This window comes from Acartia tonsa, chromosome 10 (assembly GCF_053477335.1).
Source record: "Acartia tonsa isolate MP-2025a chromosome 10, ASM5347733v1, whole genome shotgun sequence".
Taxonomy (NCBI): domain Eukaryota; kingdom Metazoa; phylum Arthropoda; class Copepoda; order Calanoida; family Acartiidae; genus Acartia; species Acartia tonsa.
Genome location: NC_137269.1, coordinates 2,869,967 through 2,888,371, shown reverse-complemented (window position 1 = coordinate 2,888,371; position 18,405 = coordinate 2,869,967). Strand labels below are relative to the sequence as shown.

The following is an 18,405-nucleotide window of genomic DNA, read 5'->3' as shown; positions in this document are numbered from 1 at the left end:
ATCTTACGCTACTGAAGGGGTAAATTTGTACATCATTATTGGGGGATGTACATCAATTTTTCGGCCATTAGCTTATACCTAGAGATCCCTAAATTGTAGCAGAGGGAGGAGACATTGGATTGTAAATTACTCTGGTGGCCAAAGTTTTATAACTATATTACCTTCTTGAAAACTTTCGAGTACTTTTATTGAAATGTCCACAATAGTTTTAATCATATAGCTAAATAATGACTGAATCAAAAGATGGAAAAGCAATCTTAATGGAAATTGACACGAACCCTAATAATAAGACAATGGACGATAAATTGATGTACAACCCCAATGATGATAAATAAATTTACTACTTTTGTAGATTTTCGACTTAACGAACAATCAAATCAAAATCTTATTTAAGTACCCAAAGTTTTTAAGTAAACGGAAAAGATAATGTGACTGTATAACTTTGGGTACTTAATTAACAGTCTAGTTTCCCATCCCTCCTTTATGAGACCGGGGCAGTTCGTCCTACTATTTATCTGCTGATAAAATCAAATACCTAACAATTTTCTATAACAAAGTTAAATATTGAGTAGCATCAGGGATCTTAGGGGATAAGACAATGGAGGATTAATTGATGTACACCCCAAATTACGATAAACAAGAATTAACCCTTGAGTAGATTTTAATTAATGGTGGAAACGGTTAATTTAGCTGCCAATGTCCCCTCTCTTCCACCCTGCATAGCACATTATTTTATACAATAAATAACTCACGTTCTAAATTTTGGAGGGGGGGTGTAACAAATATTTGAGAATAAAAATAGATACTTATTCCTAGGATAACCTTTATATAAAAAATAACATGAATCCTGCGAGCCTGTCTGTGAATAGCATAACCGATATCGTTCTCCTCAAAAGTAAATCTTTCAAAGGACCGGGGAAGGATAAAATATATTTTGGGGGAAGGTATCAACTTCCTCCCTAGAGGAATTAACCCTAGATAAAATGACCATCTAAAAATATTTTTTTAGACCAAACAAAGAACAATATTGGATAAATTAATCTTCTCATGTAAAGTATTAGTTTTTTTTGTCTTTAGCTTAAGATTTCAATAACCACTGAACCGATTGAGTTCTCAATTTCAGGGAAGCTGCTCAATGGTGGTTATTAAGTATTTTAATTCTAGATTTGATTCATAGGATTGTTTTAGACTATATTTATTTTCTTCCTAACCCGTTTTAATACAATCAAGTCCCTACATGCTAGGGGCGCAACCGCTTGTAAAAACATAAATCATTTGAAAAAATAAAACTAAGATTTATTTGAGTTGTATCATACATAGATAGATACAAATACCAAAACAAATATAATCTCTGAACAAAAAGTATGATATTTACAATTGTTATCACATTATTTATCACATATTTCATTAAAATAAAACACAAATTGAGTTGGCAAAGCTCGAATATTTGTAGACAGATAAATATTTTGATTTTAGTTGGGTTGTGGGCGGATTCGAACCTGACACTCTCCATTAGGCAGGTTTCAGAATAACAACACTCTAAAATAATATCTATTAATTGCAAAGCTACTCTATAACATGGTATGTTCGTATGTCTCTTCATCATAACCTAAAAATACTTTAACTTTGAAGGTTTCATGATTTCTTATGAGTGTCTTTCAATTAGGGTTGGCAATCCGTATCCGAATCCGGGATCCGGAATCCGCTAAATTTTTGGCCAATTTTGGAATCCGAATCCGGAATCCGTTTTTTAATAGCGGATTCGGATTCTTAATTGGTAGGCTAAAATTAGCGTCATCAGTTTTTTATTTTAACTCCCCCTTTTTGAAGGCAAAGATTATCATCATTATATATAATATCTTTTTAAATCTGGTTCGATTCTCGGAAGTGAATTATAGAGAACACCAAGAACATTAATTTTTAGGACATATGTAGCAATTCAATTTTTTAATGTTTTAAAAAAGCCTTTTAAAATATTGCTAGAATCCGGAATCCGAATCCGCCATTTTTTGGACGGATTCTTGTAAGACTCCGAATACGGTCCAAAAATTTGACGGATTGCCATCCCTACTTTCAATATTTATCATTTAATAAATTCTAATATCATTCTTCATTTTTCTAGGAACAAACAGTTTACTGTTCTATCTTCATCCAAGCTATTGTTAACTTTCAATGTTTAGCTTCTTGTGTTCTTGTCAAGTCTTATTAAGTGATTGTTTATCAAACGCTTTGTTTAGATCGAAGTAAATAACTGACTTTGGGACGGGTTATTTAATGGGTAAGGATCTAGAGATGGGTTAATTTTATCTACCATCATTGGAGGTGTGTATCAATTTATCATCCATTGTCTTATTATCCCTTAAAATCGCTGTGATTACATACCTGACATTAGTAAAACATAAGTGCATAGGACTTTATTGAGAAGTTGTACTAATATTTTGTAGATTATATCCACATTTTCATCATCAGGTTGTCGTAGCCGTGTTAGTATTCTGGGATCTTCCTAATATAACAAAGATTACAACAACCACAAGCATTAAAGCACAAAAAATCATAAATGGGAATACGAAAGGAGTTTTAGTGTAATGATGATTTGTTGAAATCAAAAATAGAAATATATTAAATATAATGATCAATAAACTTTTCCCACGTATTTATATATTTTTTATTCAATTCAAATTGCGGATTCGGATTGTAAATTTTTTTGACTCTTGTAGCGCTTAATTTTTTTTACTTAAATGTGGCAGACAAAATCCAGAAAAGTATTTCATTGTTTCTTAACTACAAGTAAAATGGTGGGTTGCATTCAAAGTTATTTTTGTATTTTATTTTCACAGAAGCTTTTCGTGATTGTTTTAGGTTAGGTTAAGTAGGTATGGGTTAGAAAATGATGGCTTTAGGGGCTAGATTTTTTAAAATTATAATAGTTATTTCTCGTATCGTATTATAAACGGCATTCCGCGGATATAGAGTGTACAATTATAAGATTAAAACTAGTTTTTTTTTAGCCCCGAGGTGCCGGAGGCACCGGCTAAAAAAACTGGTTTTAATCTTATGATTGTACATTTCTATATTCGTAGAAAACTGGATATAATACGATGCTAGACATAGTTTTTTCGTATGGATGAGAACCGGTTCCTATCCACCGGATTCGAATGAATACGAGAATAGTTATTTCTCGCATCGTATTATAAACGGCTTTCCGCAGATATAGAATGTACAATTATGAGAGGGGGGGGGGGGGGGCGAAAGTGACACTTTTTGAAACCAAAACTAAAAGTCAAAGGAACTTAACTAAAAAAAGAGTTACAGGTCTGAGATTTTGCATGGCAGTTGCTTTATAGGGGTACAATATGGAACTGTGAAGAAACGGCGGCGCAACCGCCGAAAACCGCCGTTTCCCGCCGAATTTTTTTTTGCCTTTTCTCGGCGGTTTTCGGCGGTTGCGCCGCCGTTTCTTCACAGTTCCATATTGTACCCCTATAAAGCAACTGCCATGCAAAATCTCAGACCTGTAACTCTTTTTTTGGTTGAGTTCCTTTGTTGACTTTTAGTTTTGGTTTCAAAAAGTGTCACTTTCGCCCCCCCCCCTTAAAACTAGTTTTTTTAGCCCCAAGGTGACGAAGTCACCGGCTAAAAAAACTAGTTTTAATCTTATGATTGTACATTTCTATATTCGTAGAAAGCTGGATATAATACGATGCTAGACATAGTTTTTTTCGTATGGATGAGAACCGGTTCCTATCCACCGGATTCGAATGAATACGAGAAAATTCTTTAAAATATTGCTAAAATCCGCAATCCACAAAAAAAAACAAGAATCCGCAATCCACAAAAAAAAACAAGAATCCGCAATCCACTGATTAATTCGCTTTATTTTTAATAGAGCCATATAAATCATTAGAAGTCAATCAAAAAAATTGAAATGGTAGAAACTATATAAGACATAAAAAAACTAGTAGAATACCTATCTGGAGTAAAAAAGATCAATTTCTACAGGTTTCTTCATCCATTTGCCAGAACCGTTCAACTTCAAGGCGGATACCATAGCTTCCTTTCTTTTCTGAAGTAAATAGATCTTAATTAGTGGTAAACCGAAAAGGGAATAGTAGCTTTCGCAATATTCCGTAAAATTGTGAACAAGCTTCCAGTCAAATGCGCTTTTTAAGTCTAACTGTTTTTAATTATAACCAAACCCATAGTATTATTGAACGCAAATTTAAAACAGTTTGACCTAATATGAGCATTTGATTGGATTCTTACTCACAACTGTATAGAATTTTGCGAAAGCTACCATTTCCTTACTAGGGGAACAAAAGTACTAGAAAACAAACGTTCTAGGAGGACATCTATAGGATTATTGGAAAATTAGTAGAATTTTTTTAATCGTTAGAAGATTTTTTTCTTCAATTCAAAATTGATTTTTGAAAAAAATATGAATGTAAAGCAAATCTTAATCTAATTGAATCTTTAAATTGTAAAATAAAAAGAGCATTTACATCTTTTACCCCAGACCATGCTTATGGAATCTTCGTATTCTAGAACGTTTGTCAGTGTACCGAATCCGTTAAGATAATCGACGGTATCCCTCATTTCGCCTCTTGATCACAAATGAAAGCACCAAAAATCTGAAATAAAGTTAACCAAACAGACTTTTACCTGATATTTCTCAGCAGCCAACTTGAGCTTCATATAACTAAGATTAGCCAGAGTTTCCTGAAAAAATATAAAAAATCAACGAATTTAGATTACCAAAAGAAAACTTAAGTCTATCTATCAGAGTAATTTTTCATGCGCGCTTCTTTCAACCCCCCCCCCCCCCACATAGAACTCCTGAAATTTCTCGTATAAATTCGAAACCTATTCTAATACGGTGGATTAGAACCGGTTCTCATCCATACGAAAAAATTATGTCTAGCATCGTATTATATTCAGTTTTCTACGAATATAAAAGTGTACGATCATAAGATTAAAACCAGTTTTTTTAGCCGGTGCCTTCGGCACCTCAAGGCATCTCGGGGCTAAAACTGGTTGTAATCTTATAATTGTACATTTTTATATCCGCGGAAAGCCGTTTATAATACGATGCAAGAAATAACTATCAATTGTCTTTGGGAGCCCTTGAGGGAAAAATGGGGCTAAGTCAACCCTCCACATTGAATTTAGGATTAAAAGAAAATTTATAAATCTTGTGTGAAGATATTGTTTTCTAGGATCGAGTTCTCTTGAAAGAATACAGATAAACCTTCCATGGACACATTAGAAGCTTGTAAAGAAAGCCTTATTGGTTCTGCGGTTAACGAGATCTTAAGCAACAGACACACAGACACATATTCTATTGCTTTTATAAAAGAATTAACACAAGGAAAAGGATTCAGACAAACAATTCTAAGTGAAAATTTACTCACAACCCTCTTTCCTTATTTCTCCCATTCTTGCCAATAGTGGACAAAATAATTCCATTTCATGCGTCATGTTGGAAGGGTTTCAGATATCAGTTTGCGCTATTTGATTTACTATTTTCTCTATAAGATTAAAGCGATGCTTGCAAGATTAATTAATTCGCTATATAAAAAAAATTCTCAAATCGTGAAATCTGGCATATGAAATTTGCGTCATGACGCACGGCGGCGTATGACCGGGAGAAATGGCATTATTTAGTCCACTATCCTTCTTACCCTTCAGTTACATCAAAAACAAGTTTTATGCTAACAAAACATTTAATTTTCGGAAATTATAAATGCAATTAATTGGCTAAATGGCAGCCCCTGATTAACACAAATAATCTAACCTTGTCTTTTCCATATCTTGGGACAGCCTCTTTGTGAGCAGCTAAACTTTTAAATTTCTTCATGAGTGACATCTTGCAGATCTTGGATTCAACACCACTCTGCAGAACTTTACCTAATAGAAAGAGTAAAACACTAGAAGGAGAAAGGGTTTAATAACTAAATCTTCCAATCACAATATCCTTGTGCCGACTCTCAATTGGGTCATTGAAAATCAACCAATGGTGTCGGGAATATTTACATAACCAATAACATAACAATTTAATAGCAGACGAAAAAGGTTATTGAAAAAGTGTGGTAAAAGGGTGGTAGTTATCTGATATACATCTAGATCTATTAACTAATAGATATAATAGATCTAGATACCTGCTCAGTAAATTGGACCAATAAGAACATGTCGAAGGAATAATCCGGCCATATCATTAGTTAGAAAAGGCATCTGTTTTTTTCATTTAATCCATTTATAATAAATTAGCTATAAATAATTTAATCTAATGGAAAATTTCTTATTGTCCGTTGAATTTGTATTCACTCATATCTCACTATCTGCTATATCGATATGGTTCTCCTTTACAGTGAAGCTACTTTTAGGTTCATGAAAGGGTTATAAATATTTTTAGGGGAGGTAACTTCAACCTTATTTGATAAATTGCCAATGGAAAATACCCCCTAAAAAATCAAAATTGGATGATCTACTTATCCTTCAAAACCCCTCCCTCAAGTGCCCCTAGATGCTTTCAAGGACAAAGCCACAAATAAATCCTTATAATAAAGTAATAGGATGTTTGTCTGTACCGGAGGATCTCGCTAACCACTGAACCGATCGGGTTCTCCTTTACAGTGAAGGTCCAGGAAAGGTTTATATCTATTTTGAGGGAGGGTACTTTCAACCTTACACTAAAAATACCCCCTATAAAAATAAAATTGGACTTAAACTTCCAAACCCCTTTCACCACATGCTCCTAGAGGCCTCATAGCCGCAAGTAAATATTTAAAATTCTTACCGTTGACACCATTCAATATCTCAGGACCTTCCCCCTGAATCCATAGGACACAACTCTCACTGGTCTTCCACACTGCCCGGGCTTCAGGACTTGTTGTGGCTACACACAGATATCAGATATATTATTATTTGGATGTGGCACCAGATTTTCATGTACTCTAATATAGTGTTACTCGCAGCTGGCTAAACTAAACTAACTAAACCCCCAACACCTCCCAATGGAGGAACGAACTGACCAATAAATGAGGACCATTATAGCACCTAAATTAACGATAAATTTTCCCCCGTCAATATATCTATTACATAATATAATAAATATATTATTTACAGGGATTATTTAAGTGATATAGACAATGAAGGATAAATGTATGAACAATCACAATAACCTCTTATGCCAAAATGGATATAGAATACGTGTATATTGTGAGAAATACTCGCATACCCTGCTGGCTAATAAAAACGATACCCCCAATTTCCCCCTCACTCATGACTTTACTCATCCCTTTCCTTGATCATGGAGCAACATATTGACCAATATCTGAGGAAAATATTAGCAACCTAAAATACCCCTCTCACAAAATCCACGTATTCTATATCCATTAATGTAAAATAGAATAATTGATGGAAAAGTGTTGACGATGCTAGTTTAAAATAGCCGATTGAGGTTTCACAAAATTATCCTAAATTATCGTAGCAATGAATGTAGAAACTTATATATAAATTTTTGGAAACCAGGATAATTTACATTCCATCCATTGGCCTCTCCAGGGGCTGCTATTCAAATGAAAATAAAAAAATATTAAAGGATTCACTAAACTTCCTACTTGACATAAAGGAAGAAAAATCAGGGAGAAGCCAAAAAAATTAATCTACAAACCAAACTTGCTACCAATTATAATTTGTTACTTAAGAAAGAAATTTACAGATAAGATTGGTCCAACTTTATGAAACAAAAAAAGTCACCTAGCAGCTGAGGTTTGTTGACCATGAATTCATCCTTGTTTGTCTTTCTGTCAAGTTCAGAGGGACATCTCTCGAAAAATGCGCGCGACATGTGACCAGGATGGAATCTAGCAAAAATAAAAATATGAATTTGCTTTTATAGTAGTTTGAAAAAATGGTATTTTCAGGCATCAAAATAAAAATTTTATTACTAGCAGGCCCCATTTTTTGGAAGAAGGGGGGGGGGCGCATTTTTTTGGTTGGTAGTACCCTTCTTCCAAATAGCATTAAACCTTCCCAGAACCAATGAAAAGCTATACGCTCGGCGGCGGTTGGAAAGATCCTTTGTTACAATACCTCGAGCCAATAGTAATAGATCTCATATAGATTGGATTGATCCAATCAAATGGAGGTAGAATAGTTTTCGCTTTCCGCGGATATAAAATGTACAATTGTAAGATTAAAACTAGTTTTTTTAGCCCCGAGGTTTTATCCAATAATGTAGAAGTAGAAAAGTTAGAACCAATAAGAAATGAGCTATAGTACCTTAATCCAATAGTAATAGATCTCGTGTAGATTGGTTTTATCCAATAAGGCAGAAGTAGAAAAGTTAGAACCAATAAGAAAAGAGCTACAATACCTTGAGCTAATAGTAAAAATTCTCCTTTACATTGTATTGGTTTTATCCAATAAGGTAGAAGTAAAATACTTTGAACCAATAAGAAAAGAGCTATAATACCTAGAGCCAATAGTAATAGATCTCATGTAGATTGGTTTTATCCAATAAAACAGATGAAAGAGAGTAAGAACCAATAAGAAAAGAGCTATAATACCTTGAGCCAATAGTAATAGATCTCATGTATATTGGTTTTATCCAATGGCAAAGCAAGGATCCCTGGCAACCAAGAATATTCCATCTGAAAGCAAACGGTGCAAGTTTTAGAAAAGCTATTGATTACGAATAATAAAATTGAAAGTAATAAGCTGAATTCTGTTAATAAGAGATTAATAAAAGCCAAAGCTTCGTCCGGATAACAAAGCTCCAGCAATCAGTTTTTTTCAAGATTTAAAACCGGTTTGATTCCGCTGGATCCAGAGCATCTTGGCAAAAATCATTTCGGTATAAAAACTTATAATGCAAAAAAAAATTTAAATAGACTTACTCACCTTAAAATCTTGTCGCTGCACGACATTGTAAGAAGCCTTTCGCCTAATAAATATTAGGTATATTTTTAGATTTCCATTTTAATATAAAGTGGTGCAAGTGAATATTATTGTTTGTAACAATATTAACTAATGCTATATTGTTTAAAGGGATAGTTGCACGAAGTGCATTTAACGAGTTGGGGGTACTTGTAAAAGTGAACCTTTGAATGTTTTTGTAGAAATGAGATATATATTGGTTAGCTAGCTAGCTTACGTTACGTCCAAAAATGTCTAATTTGTGTAGGTAAAAGTCACGATTTCAGTCATGATATTTTTAAAACTACGTGGTAGAAAATTGAAATTCTTTCAAAAATATACCCTATAAAGATAGTTCAAACAATTAAACAGGAAAAAATACCAGGTTCACTAAATTCAAGTTCAAATCCATTTCGTGCAACTATCCCTTTTGTAAAAGAAAGCCTAAAACCACTCCAAGACTTTAAATAGTCTAAAACCATCCCAGAAACACCTTAAAGCTTACCTAACTCAATGGATTCAATGGTTAGTAAGATCTTAACGTTAAGACGAAAATAGAGGAATTCACTATCTTTCTTCTAACTCACCTCCAGCTATTCCATCCCAGGTTTGAATGGCGGATTCGTTCTCCTGCAGAGGTACTGTTCCCATTCCACTCTCTACCTGGATTAGATATTATGCAAGTGGATTAATATTACAACCAAGTACTATTGTATTTTCTGAGGTAGCAAAAAATGGAGGTATAGTCAATTCCGTGACAACGCATCTAACATAGGAGCTTTTGATGGGTTATTTTAAGTGTATTGCCCCGCAGGATTATAGCCACCCACAGGCGCTAGAAATAGGAGAAAATCTATTGTGAAAATACGACGAAACGCCCCTTTTGTCAGGTAAGGGACTATACCCAAAAACGGGAATTATTACCTTGGATCTAAGTTTGCCTCTGTTGTTTTCTCCAATTTTTCCTAAAACAAACTAATATTAACATTTTTACACGCACTATAGGAAGTTTGAACGATTCCCATGAAAAAAATTAAGGGTGGTAATCCACCGAATTGCGGATTTGGATTTTAGCAATATTTAAAGGTCTTTTTATAAATAGAAAAATCTAGCCCCTACAGTGGCCATTTTTTAACCATTTTACTTAACCTAACCTAACCTAAAATATGCATTAATATAAAAATTTTCAAAATTGAAAAAATATTTATAAGAGAACGCCAATATAACAATCCCAAACCGCAATTTGGATTGCGGATTGCAGATTCGGATTCTGGGTCCAAAAAATGGCAAAAAATAGTAGGATTGCGAATTTCGGATTCTGATAGCCATCCATAAATATAAAAAAAACTTTGAACTAAAAAAATTCTTCAAAGGCCCCCAGTAACCTTTAAAATATGGTAAAAAACCTGTGGGTCCTGTTAGTAGATTTTGTCCATCAACAGCTTCCTCGTGCATGGCAAACAATCTAAACAGGATTGAAAACAAACTTTTGAAATGAGATAATTAAAGATGACAAAAAGCTTATGAGATCATCTGTTCAAAATTCCTGGTGATAAGTAAAATTCAGAATGTTTCCCAGCCGCCTTTTGTATCGTCCATAAAATCATGAAAGTGTATTTTCGCCTCCCCCCTTTCCTAGTTTATAGTTCAATTAAGAACAAAGGGGGGGGGGGGGGGGGGATTAATGCCATCATCTCGTAATCAGTGTGCTAATGGCACTTAGAATTCGAATTTTGATCTAAAATTTTGTATGAGTAATCCTTGGTAGGTATATTTTCCCTAAATCGAACAAAAAATTGGAAAATTGGCGGCTTAGCCGTTTAGCAATATTTTGGCTATTTTCAAGACAAATCAATCACAAAACCTATCTCCACATAATACTCTTTGCCACTCCAAAACGTTTTCAAATGGTTCTAGCCGGTAGTTGCTGGTACTAGAAATCTAAAAAATGTTTTTTTTGTATCATTTCACATGATATAAAGCAAAAATACGTTTCAAAAAGTTGATTCCTACGTAATTTAAGACATATTTGACCTAAAAATAGCCAAAAAAAAACGGTACAACCAACCGATACAAATTACCATAAACAGAATAACTAATGCTATTTTGTGGGTTAGTTATTTATCGCAACGCAATAAATATGGACAGCTTTCCACGGATAGAAAAATAAAAAAAATATTCCAATTTAGCCAGGCCGGCAGAAATGATATTAATTTATTTTTATTTTATTATTTTTGAGAAATATGTTTAAATTCATAAAATATAGGATTTTATTGTATGGCTCATAAATGGTTCTAATCCAACGGATATTTATAGGATTCAAAGCCATACTGTGAATAATCCTGACCTGGAATCTCCACAAGGAGCAGTATTGATATACATGTCAAGGTGTATTCCCTCTTTTAACTCGAATCCTCCATCTACAAAAAAAAAGATTTTTTCTATCATCCAAGTATTTATTCATAATATCAATATTAACATAATAATTAAAAATATATCTTTTACAGAATGTGCCTCCCTTATTACTAAAAATAAATTGAAAACAAGGGGGGGGGGGGGGGCGGGGGGAAATCCCTTTCTTTATCTTTCATCAGATGGGAGTGCCAAGAGGTAACATAACCCTTTCCCCAATTTATACAGAATTGCTACGGAATATTTCCATTTTTAAAATTTCTGAATATTTACAATAATTTTGTGTTTTATGATTGGTGATGTACAGTACATTGTAAATCAATTTATCGACCATTGTCTTATACCCACTTCATTTGGCTATAATCACCAAAATTTTAAATCCGAAAGAAAGTTACCTGAACCCTTTACAAAAATGCTTTCAGGATCATTTTTGCAGGCAAGCTCCAGCTGATTGTACAACCAGTACATCAAGCCTCTAAAAATTAAAATCTGAAACAAAACTTCAGGAATAAGGTATAGCCTACAAGCGAAATAAATCTAAAATAATATTTCTAGTGCAGAAAAAAAGGTCGTCAATTCTACTAAGTGTTGCCCCCCAACAACAGCTGAAATTTTCCGTACTAATTTGGTTGTTGGTATAATCTGATGTTTTATCAGTTGCGTGCGGTGTGAATGGAAGTGTCAGTAAAATATCTGTAAACTTAGGAGTATAAGAATTATGTATATAACATATAAAATTAAAGACGACAACAGTTGTATAAAGAACAAAAGTAAAAAAGCTTTGCTTTTAGTATAAGTAGCTAAGCTACTCCATATTTCAATCTTTTGCCTGTCCGTCCGTCAGTCAGTCTGCCCGTAACGCTGCAGGGAAAATGAGATTTTTAAAGCTTCGTCCGTTGGTTTATCTAGTTCTTGGATCAGGTGCAGTTCACAGTAAAATGTTGCTAATGTTGATGGAATTTGAAGATAATCGATCCCAGGAACATTTTACCGAAAACTGCATTAGATCTAAAAAATGGATTTTAAAACATGCATTAGACATATATATATGAAGGTTTCAAGATTTGACACCACTGAAAATCTGCTCTTTGAATCACTTAGTCCGTTTGTCAATCCATGATTTTTTGCTTCTCTTCTTATGGATGTTGGCATCCTTGTTCATATTTAAAGATATTATAATAACATAAAGTATATTTTTTTGTCTGGAGATAAATATTGGTTTAAATTGATTGTACTTTTTCGTAGAAGCTTAATAAATGTTTTAGGAATGGTTTAAGCTATTTTCGATACCTCACACACATTCATTCCCCTAGTTACTAGGGGCATAGCAACTAGTAATTGAAGAAAGTACCAACCTTCTAGCTAGAATTTCCGCATGTGAATCATTGATGCTAGCTCCTGTCAGAGATAGATTTTCTCCATTGATACATTTAGTTCCCGTGCTAACACAAACAACTTCACTTCTAGTCTCTCTAAAATTATTATAAACAAGGATGAAAACATTTATAAGGCGATGTATTTATCTATCCCAAAATTATTTAAATACAGGATGTTCCGCTTTCAATATTATACCTAATGTTCCTAGGAATCCCAATTTAAATACTGGACAATGTTTTCCAGCATGGAAGAAAGGACGAACAAATAATGTATAGAATAGATGCACAGATATCATAGAAAATTTAAACTTTTTACTTCAATAGCAGCCGAAAAAGCAAAATGCCCTCATAGGGTTACAGACAGAAAAAGTAAATTATGACAACACAAACAACTTCAATTCTAGTCTCTCTAAAATTATAATAAACAATAGCAGCCGAAAAAGCAGAATTATAGGATTACGTACAGAAAAAAGTAAATTAAAAAATATCGTCGCAACGATAAAAAACCCTTAAGATTTAATATTTACCTTGTGACAACAAAACCCGCCAAAACTTTTCTCTTGGAATGCGAGGTCATCCCAAACATCTCATTAAACTTGTCAGTCACTAATGCGGCAACCTAGATAAAGAAAATTAGGGTATAATAATAGTCCATTTTGTGGCAACGCCTCTTAAGGGGTATTTCGTCGTATTTTTACAGTAGCTTTTGATAGGTTAGGTGATTGCCCTGCAGGGTTAGGCAATTGGCCCCGCAGGATTAGAGCCATCCACTGCACAGGGGCTTGAAATTGGGGAAAAGCTACTGTGAATACGTCAAAACGCCCCTTAAGAGGCGTTGCCACGAAAGGGACTATATCCAAAAATTATAGTAGAAATCTAAGCAACTAAATGACACTTATAAATCAAGTTAAAAATAAAATCTTACATTAATTTAATATAACTAGGTAGGTATTATTTTTAATTAAATCAATTTTATTCTTTAAAATAATCGTAACTTGAAACCCCTCTTGATTAAAAACAATGATGACAACATCAATTAGTAGCGAAGAACAAAAAAAAACATTATTATGTACCAGATGCTCATTAGTATAGGGAATCTTCGCAAGAAAATGGGCCGTCTATCTTTAAAAACAGCTGAGAAATTCATATTTTCTTCATAACGTTACGGACTGACGGACAGACCAAGTGAATTATAGAGTACTACTCCTAATAATAAAAAATGTAAAATCATCACATTATTAAAAAACCAAAAGCTTGTCTTTACTATGCTTGCTAGTATTATTTTAATAAAAATATTAGGTAGTGGTAAAAATAATAGCTGACAATACAAAAAAAATATTATACAATGATAAATTTTAATTTATTTTGTCTGTTGATTTGCTTATAAAATCTATCAAACAGCTGAACTATTCGTTATACAATTTTCAGTTACTAGGGGTAAAGATTTGGGCGGTCATTATTTGTCATGATATCTCGCTGTAACCTACCCCAAAATAATTCTAAATCTTCTCAGCAGAAACATATTGATTCAGTGAGTAGCTAAATCCTTCGGTACAAACAAACAGACATCCTGTTACTTCTAAATAATGATTGGGCCGGGACATGTTTTAGAATATTTTATTGAGGGGGGATAGTTCATTTTCATGATATGTTTCATATAAAGAAAAAATATATATTGTAACTCTTGTAAGTAAAGGCTAAGCCGCTATTTCATTTAAAAGTACTTTTGAAATGCATAAACTAAAATGAAACTACTATTATTATTATAGTGCATTTAACACATTTGCTTATTTTCTAATTTAGTATCATCACAATTTACTTATTTGTACTGTTAATGATTTTATTTCTTTTTTCCAGATGCATTATTTTTGCAAGAACACAATTCTATACAGTTTAATAAACAGCCCAATGTCTCCTCCCTCCCTGATTATTTAGCTTGTAACCTATCCAACCAAACAAGTATATCATTATGGAAAAATTGATCAATAAAAAAATTATTAAAGTCAATATTAAGAGAGAGGTAGGTTTCTGGTAAAATCCGTTAAGGTTATGTGTTATAAGTTAAAAACAGTAGTAGAACGATAAAAAGGGGGATGTGGAAAATAACCATTTGGGCAGGGGGGGGGGGGTGTTTACTCGAGAACCCTTAGAGCTAGAGGGAGCTAATTTTGGATATAAGCTTCTATGGGGCCAAAGTTACTTTTAAAATTATCGTCGACCCCCCACCCCCCCCCCCCAAAAAAATTTTTTTTGGGGGGGGGGGCGGGTGGATTATACTATAGGATGTTTCTCATAAACGACTTGAGATAAATGGAGCAAACCTTGGTATACAAGTTTTGTAGGCCTATATTTGATTTTAGAATTATCGTTGACCACCCACCCACCCCCAAACCCCTAATTTGGGGGGGGGGGGGGGCGGGTGAATTATACTATAGGGTGTTTCTCATAAACGACTTGAGATAAATGGAGCAAACCTTAGGATACAAGTTTTGTAGGCCTATATTTGATTCTAGAATTATCGTTGACCACCCACCCACCCCCAAACCCCTAATTTGGGGGGGGGGGGGGCGGGTGAATAATACTATAGGGTGTTTCTCATAAACGACTTGAGATAAATGGAGCAAACTTTAGGATACAAGTTTTGTAGGCCTATATTTGATTTTATAATTATCGTTGACCACCCAATTACCCCCAAACCCCTAATTTTTTTTTGGGGGGGGGGGGGCGGGTGGATTATACTATAGGGTGTTTCTCATAAACGACTTACAGCAATTTTATTTTGGGTGCTACTCCCTTAGTTTTAGAGATAATTGGATGAAATCTTTTGGGCTGGGTCACTAATTACCCCAACTATTGGTATCTTTAAAAAAAAACGGCTGCGAGACCACCGCTCCCAACGCCCGCCGCCGTTTACCGACTAAAATTTTTTTTATTGCATTTCTCGCCGAATTAGACAATTTGGAATCATTTGAGACCATGTTATTTTTTTCAAAAATTTTTCGCCTTACAAGCAACCCTGCGGGGGATTTAGTCATTTTTTTCAAATTCTTGAAAAAAAAAACATGGTCTCAAATGATTCCTTATTGCCTAATTCGGCGAGAAATGCAATAAAAAAAATTTTTTTGGTGGCAGCTGTAGCACTAGCGCTGGTGGCGACAGGCGGCGGGAGCGGCGTCCCGCCGCCGTTTTTTTTAAAGATACCAATAGTTGGGGTAATTAGTGACCCAGCCCAAAAGATTTCATCCAATTATCTCTAAAACTAAGGGATTAGCACCCAAAATAAAAGTCGAAACAAAATTGTAAGTAAAGAGGGGGGGGGGAAATGTGGTGACTCGTCACACGACATACCAGCAATTTTATTTTGGGTGCTACTCCCTTAGTTTTAGAGATAATTGGATGAAATCTTTTGGGCTGGGTCACTAATTACCCCAACTATTGGTATCTTTTAAAAAAAACGGCGGCGGGACCGCCGCTCCCGCCGCCGTTTACCGCCGCCACCAAAAAATAATTTTTTATTGCATTTCTCGCCGAATTAGGCAATTTGGAATCATTTGTGACCATGTTATTTTTTTTGAGAATTTGAAAAAAATGACAAATCCCCACAGGGTTGCTTGTAAGGCGAAAAATTTTTGAAAAAAATAACATGGTCTCAAATGATTCCAAATTGCCTAATTTTCGCCTTACAAGCAACCCTGCGGGGATTTGTCATTTTTTTCAAATTCTCGAAAAAAATAACATGGTCACAAATGATTCCAAATTGCCTAATTCGGCGAGAAATGCAATAAAAAATTATTTTTTGGTGGCGGCGGTAAACGGCGGCGGGCGGCGGGAGCGGCGGTCCCGCCGCCGTTTTTTTTTAAAGATACCAATAGTTGGGGTAATTAGTGACCCAGCCCAAAAGATTTCATCCAATTATCTCTAAAACTAAGGGAGTAGCACCCAAAATAAAATTGCTGGTATGTCGTGTGATGAGTCACAACATTTCCCCCCCCCCCCTTTACTTACAATTTTGTTTCGACATTTATTTTGGGTGCTACTCCCTTAGTTTTAGAGATAATTGGATGAAATCTTTTGGGCTGGGTCACTAATTACCCCAACTATTGGTATCTTTTAAAAAAAACGGCGACGGGACCGCTGCTCCCGCCGGCCGTCGCCGTTTACCGCCGCCACCAAAAAATTTTTTTATTGCATTTCTCGCCGAATTAGGCAATTTGGAATCATTTGAGACCATGTTATTTTTTTCAAAAATTTTTCGCCTTACAAGCAACCCTGCGGGGATTTGTCATTTTTTTCAAATTCTCGAAAAAAAAACATGGTCTCAAATGATTCCAAATTGCCTAATTCAGCGAGAAATGCAATAAAAATTTTTTTTAGGTGGCGGCGGTAAACGGCGGCGGGCGGCGGGAGCGGCGGTCCCGCCGCCGTTTTTTTTAAAAGATACCAATAGTTGGGGTAATTAGTGACCCAGCCCAAAAGATTTCATCCAATTATCTCTAAACCTAAGGGAGTAGCACCCAAAATAAAAGTCGAAACAAAATTGTAAGTAAAGGAGGGGGGGGAAATGTGGTGACTCTTCACACGACATACCAGCAATTTTATTTTGGGTGCTACTCCCTTAGTTTTAGAGATAATTGGATGAAATCTTTTGGGCTGGGTCACTAATTACCCCAACTATTGGTATCTTTAAAAAAAACGGCGACGGGACTGCCGCTCCCGCCGCCGTTTACCGCCGCCACCAAAAAAATTTTTTTTTATTGCATTTCTTGCAGAATTAGGCAATTTGGAATCATTTGAGATCATGTTATTTTTTTCAAAAATTTTTCGCCTTACAAGCAACCCTGCGGGGGATTTAGTCATTTTTTTCAAATTCTCGAAAAAAATAACATGTTCTCAAATGATTCCAAATTGCCTAATTCGGCGAGAAATGCAATAAAAAAAATTTTTTTGGTGGCGGCGGTAAACGGCGGCGGGCGGCGGTCCCGCCGCCATTTTTTTTAAAGATACCAATAGTTGGGATAATTAGTGACCCAGCCCAAAAGATTTCATCCAATTATCTCTAAAACTAAGGGAGTAGCACCCAAAATAAAAGTCGAAACAAAATTGTAAGTAAAGGGGGGGGTGGGGGGGGGGGGGAAATGTGGTGACTCATCACACGACATACCAGCAATTTTATTATGGGTGCTACGGGGTAATTAGTGACCCAGCCCAAAAGATTTCATCCAATTATCTCTAAAACTAAGGGAGTAGCACCCAAAATAAAAGTCGAAACAAAATTGTAAGTAAAGGAGGGGGGGGAAATGTGGTGACTCTTCACACGACATACCAGCAATTTTATTTTGGGTGCTACTCCCTTAGTTTTAGAGATAATTGGATGAAATCTTTTGGGCTGGGTCACTAATTACCCCAACTATTGGTATCTTTTTAAAAAAACGGCGGCGGGACCGCCGCTCCCGCCGCCCGCTGCCGTTTACCGCCGCCACCAAAAAAAATTTTTTTATTGCATTTCTCGCTGAATTAGGCAATTTGGAATCATTTGAGACCATGTTTTTTTTTCGAGAATTTGAAAAAAATGACAAATCCCTGCAGGGTTGCTTGTAAGGCAAAAAATTTTTGAAAAAAATAACATGGTCTCAAATGATTCCAAATTGCCTAATTCGGCGAGAAATGCAATAAAAATTTTTTTTTTTGTGGCGGCGGTAAA

The 18,405-nt window shown here is 34.9% G+C and overlaps 1 protein-coding gene across 2 annotated transcripts in view; it reads right to left on the bottom strand.

The window, feature by feature from the left end:
- Positions 1 to 1,274: 1,274 nt before the first annotated feature.
- The window catches only part of LOC145329184 (double-stranded RNA-specific editase 1-like), a 53,799-nt gene continuing 36,668 nt past the window's right edge, over positions 1,275 to 18,405 (bottom strand). The window contains exons 11-26 of one of the 2 annotated variants that reach the window (XM_080173220.1): positions 13,232 to 13,323; positions 12,684 to 12,800; positions 11,724 to 11,803; positions 11,264 to 11,336; positions 10,323 to 10,381; positions 9,841 to 9,881; positions 9,504 to 9,579; positions 8,902 to 8,944; positions 8,568 to 8,651; positions 7,756 to 7,862; positions 6,794 to 6,892; positions 5,792 to 5,904; positions 4,660 to 4,716; positions 3,968 to 4,063; positions 2,383 to 2,503; positions 1,275 to 1,539 (exon numbers count right to left, since the gene is read on the bottom strand). In XM_080173220.1, coding sequence (XP_080029346.1) covers positions 3,968 to 4,063; positions 4,660 to 4,716; positions 5,792 to 5,904; positions 6,794 to 6,892; positions 7,756 to 7,862; positions 8,568 to 8,651; positions 8,902 to 8,944; positions 9,504 to 9,579; positions 9,841 to 9,881; positions 10,323 to 10,381; positions 11,264 to 11,336; positions 11,724 to 11,803; positions 12,684 to 12,800; positions 13,232 to 13,323 — 1,137 coding nt within the window. In that variant the 3' untranslated portion in view covers positions 1,275 to 1,539; positions 2,383 to 2,503. The remainder of the gene's footprint in view (positions 1,540 to 2,382; positions 2,504 to 3,967; positions 4,064 to 4,659; positions 4,717 to 5,791; positions 5,905 to 6,793; positions 6,893 to 7,755; positions 7,863 to 8,567; positions 8,652 to 8,901; positions 8,945 to 9,503; positions 9,580 to 9,840; positions 9,882 to 10,322; positions 10,382 to 11,263; positions 11,337 to 11,723; positions 11,804 to 12,683; positions 12,801 to 13,231; positions 13,324 to 18,405) is intronic. The other variant, XM_080173221.1, reaches the window with a different exon arrangement.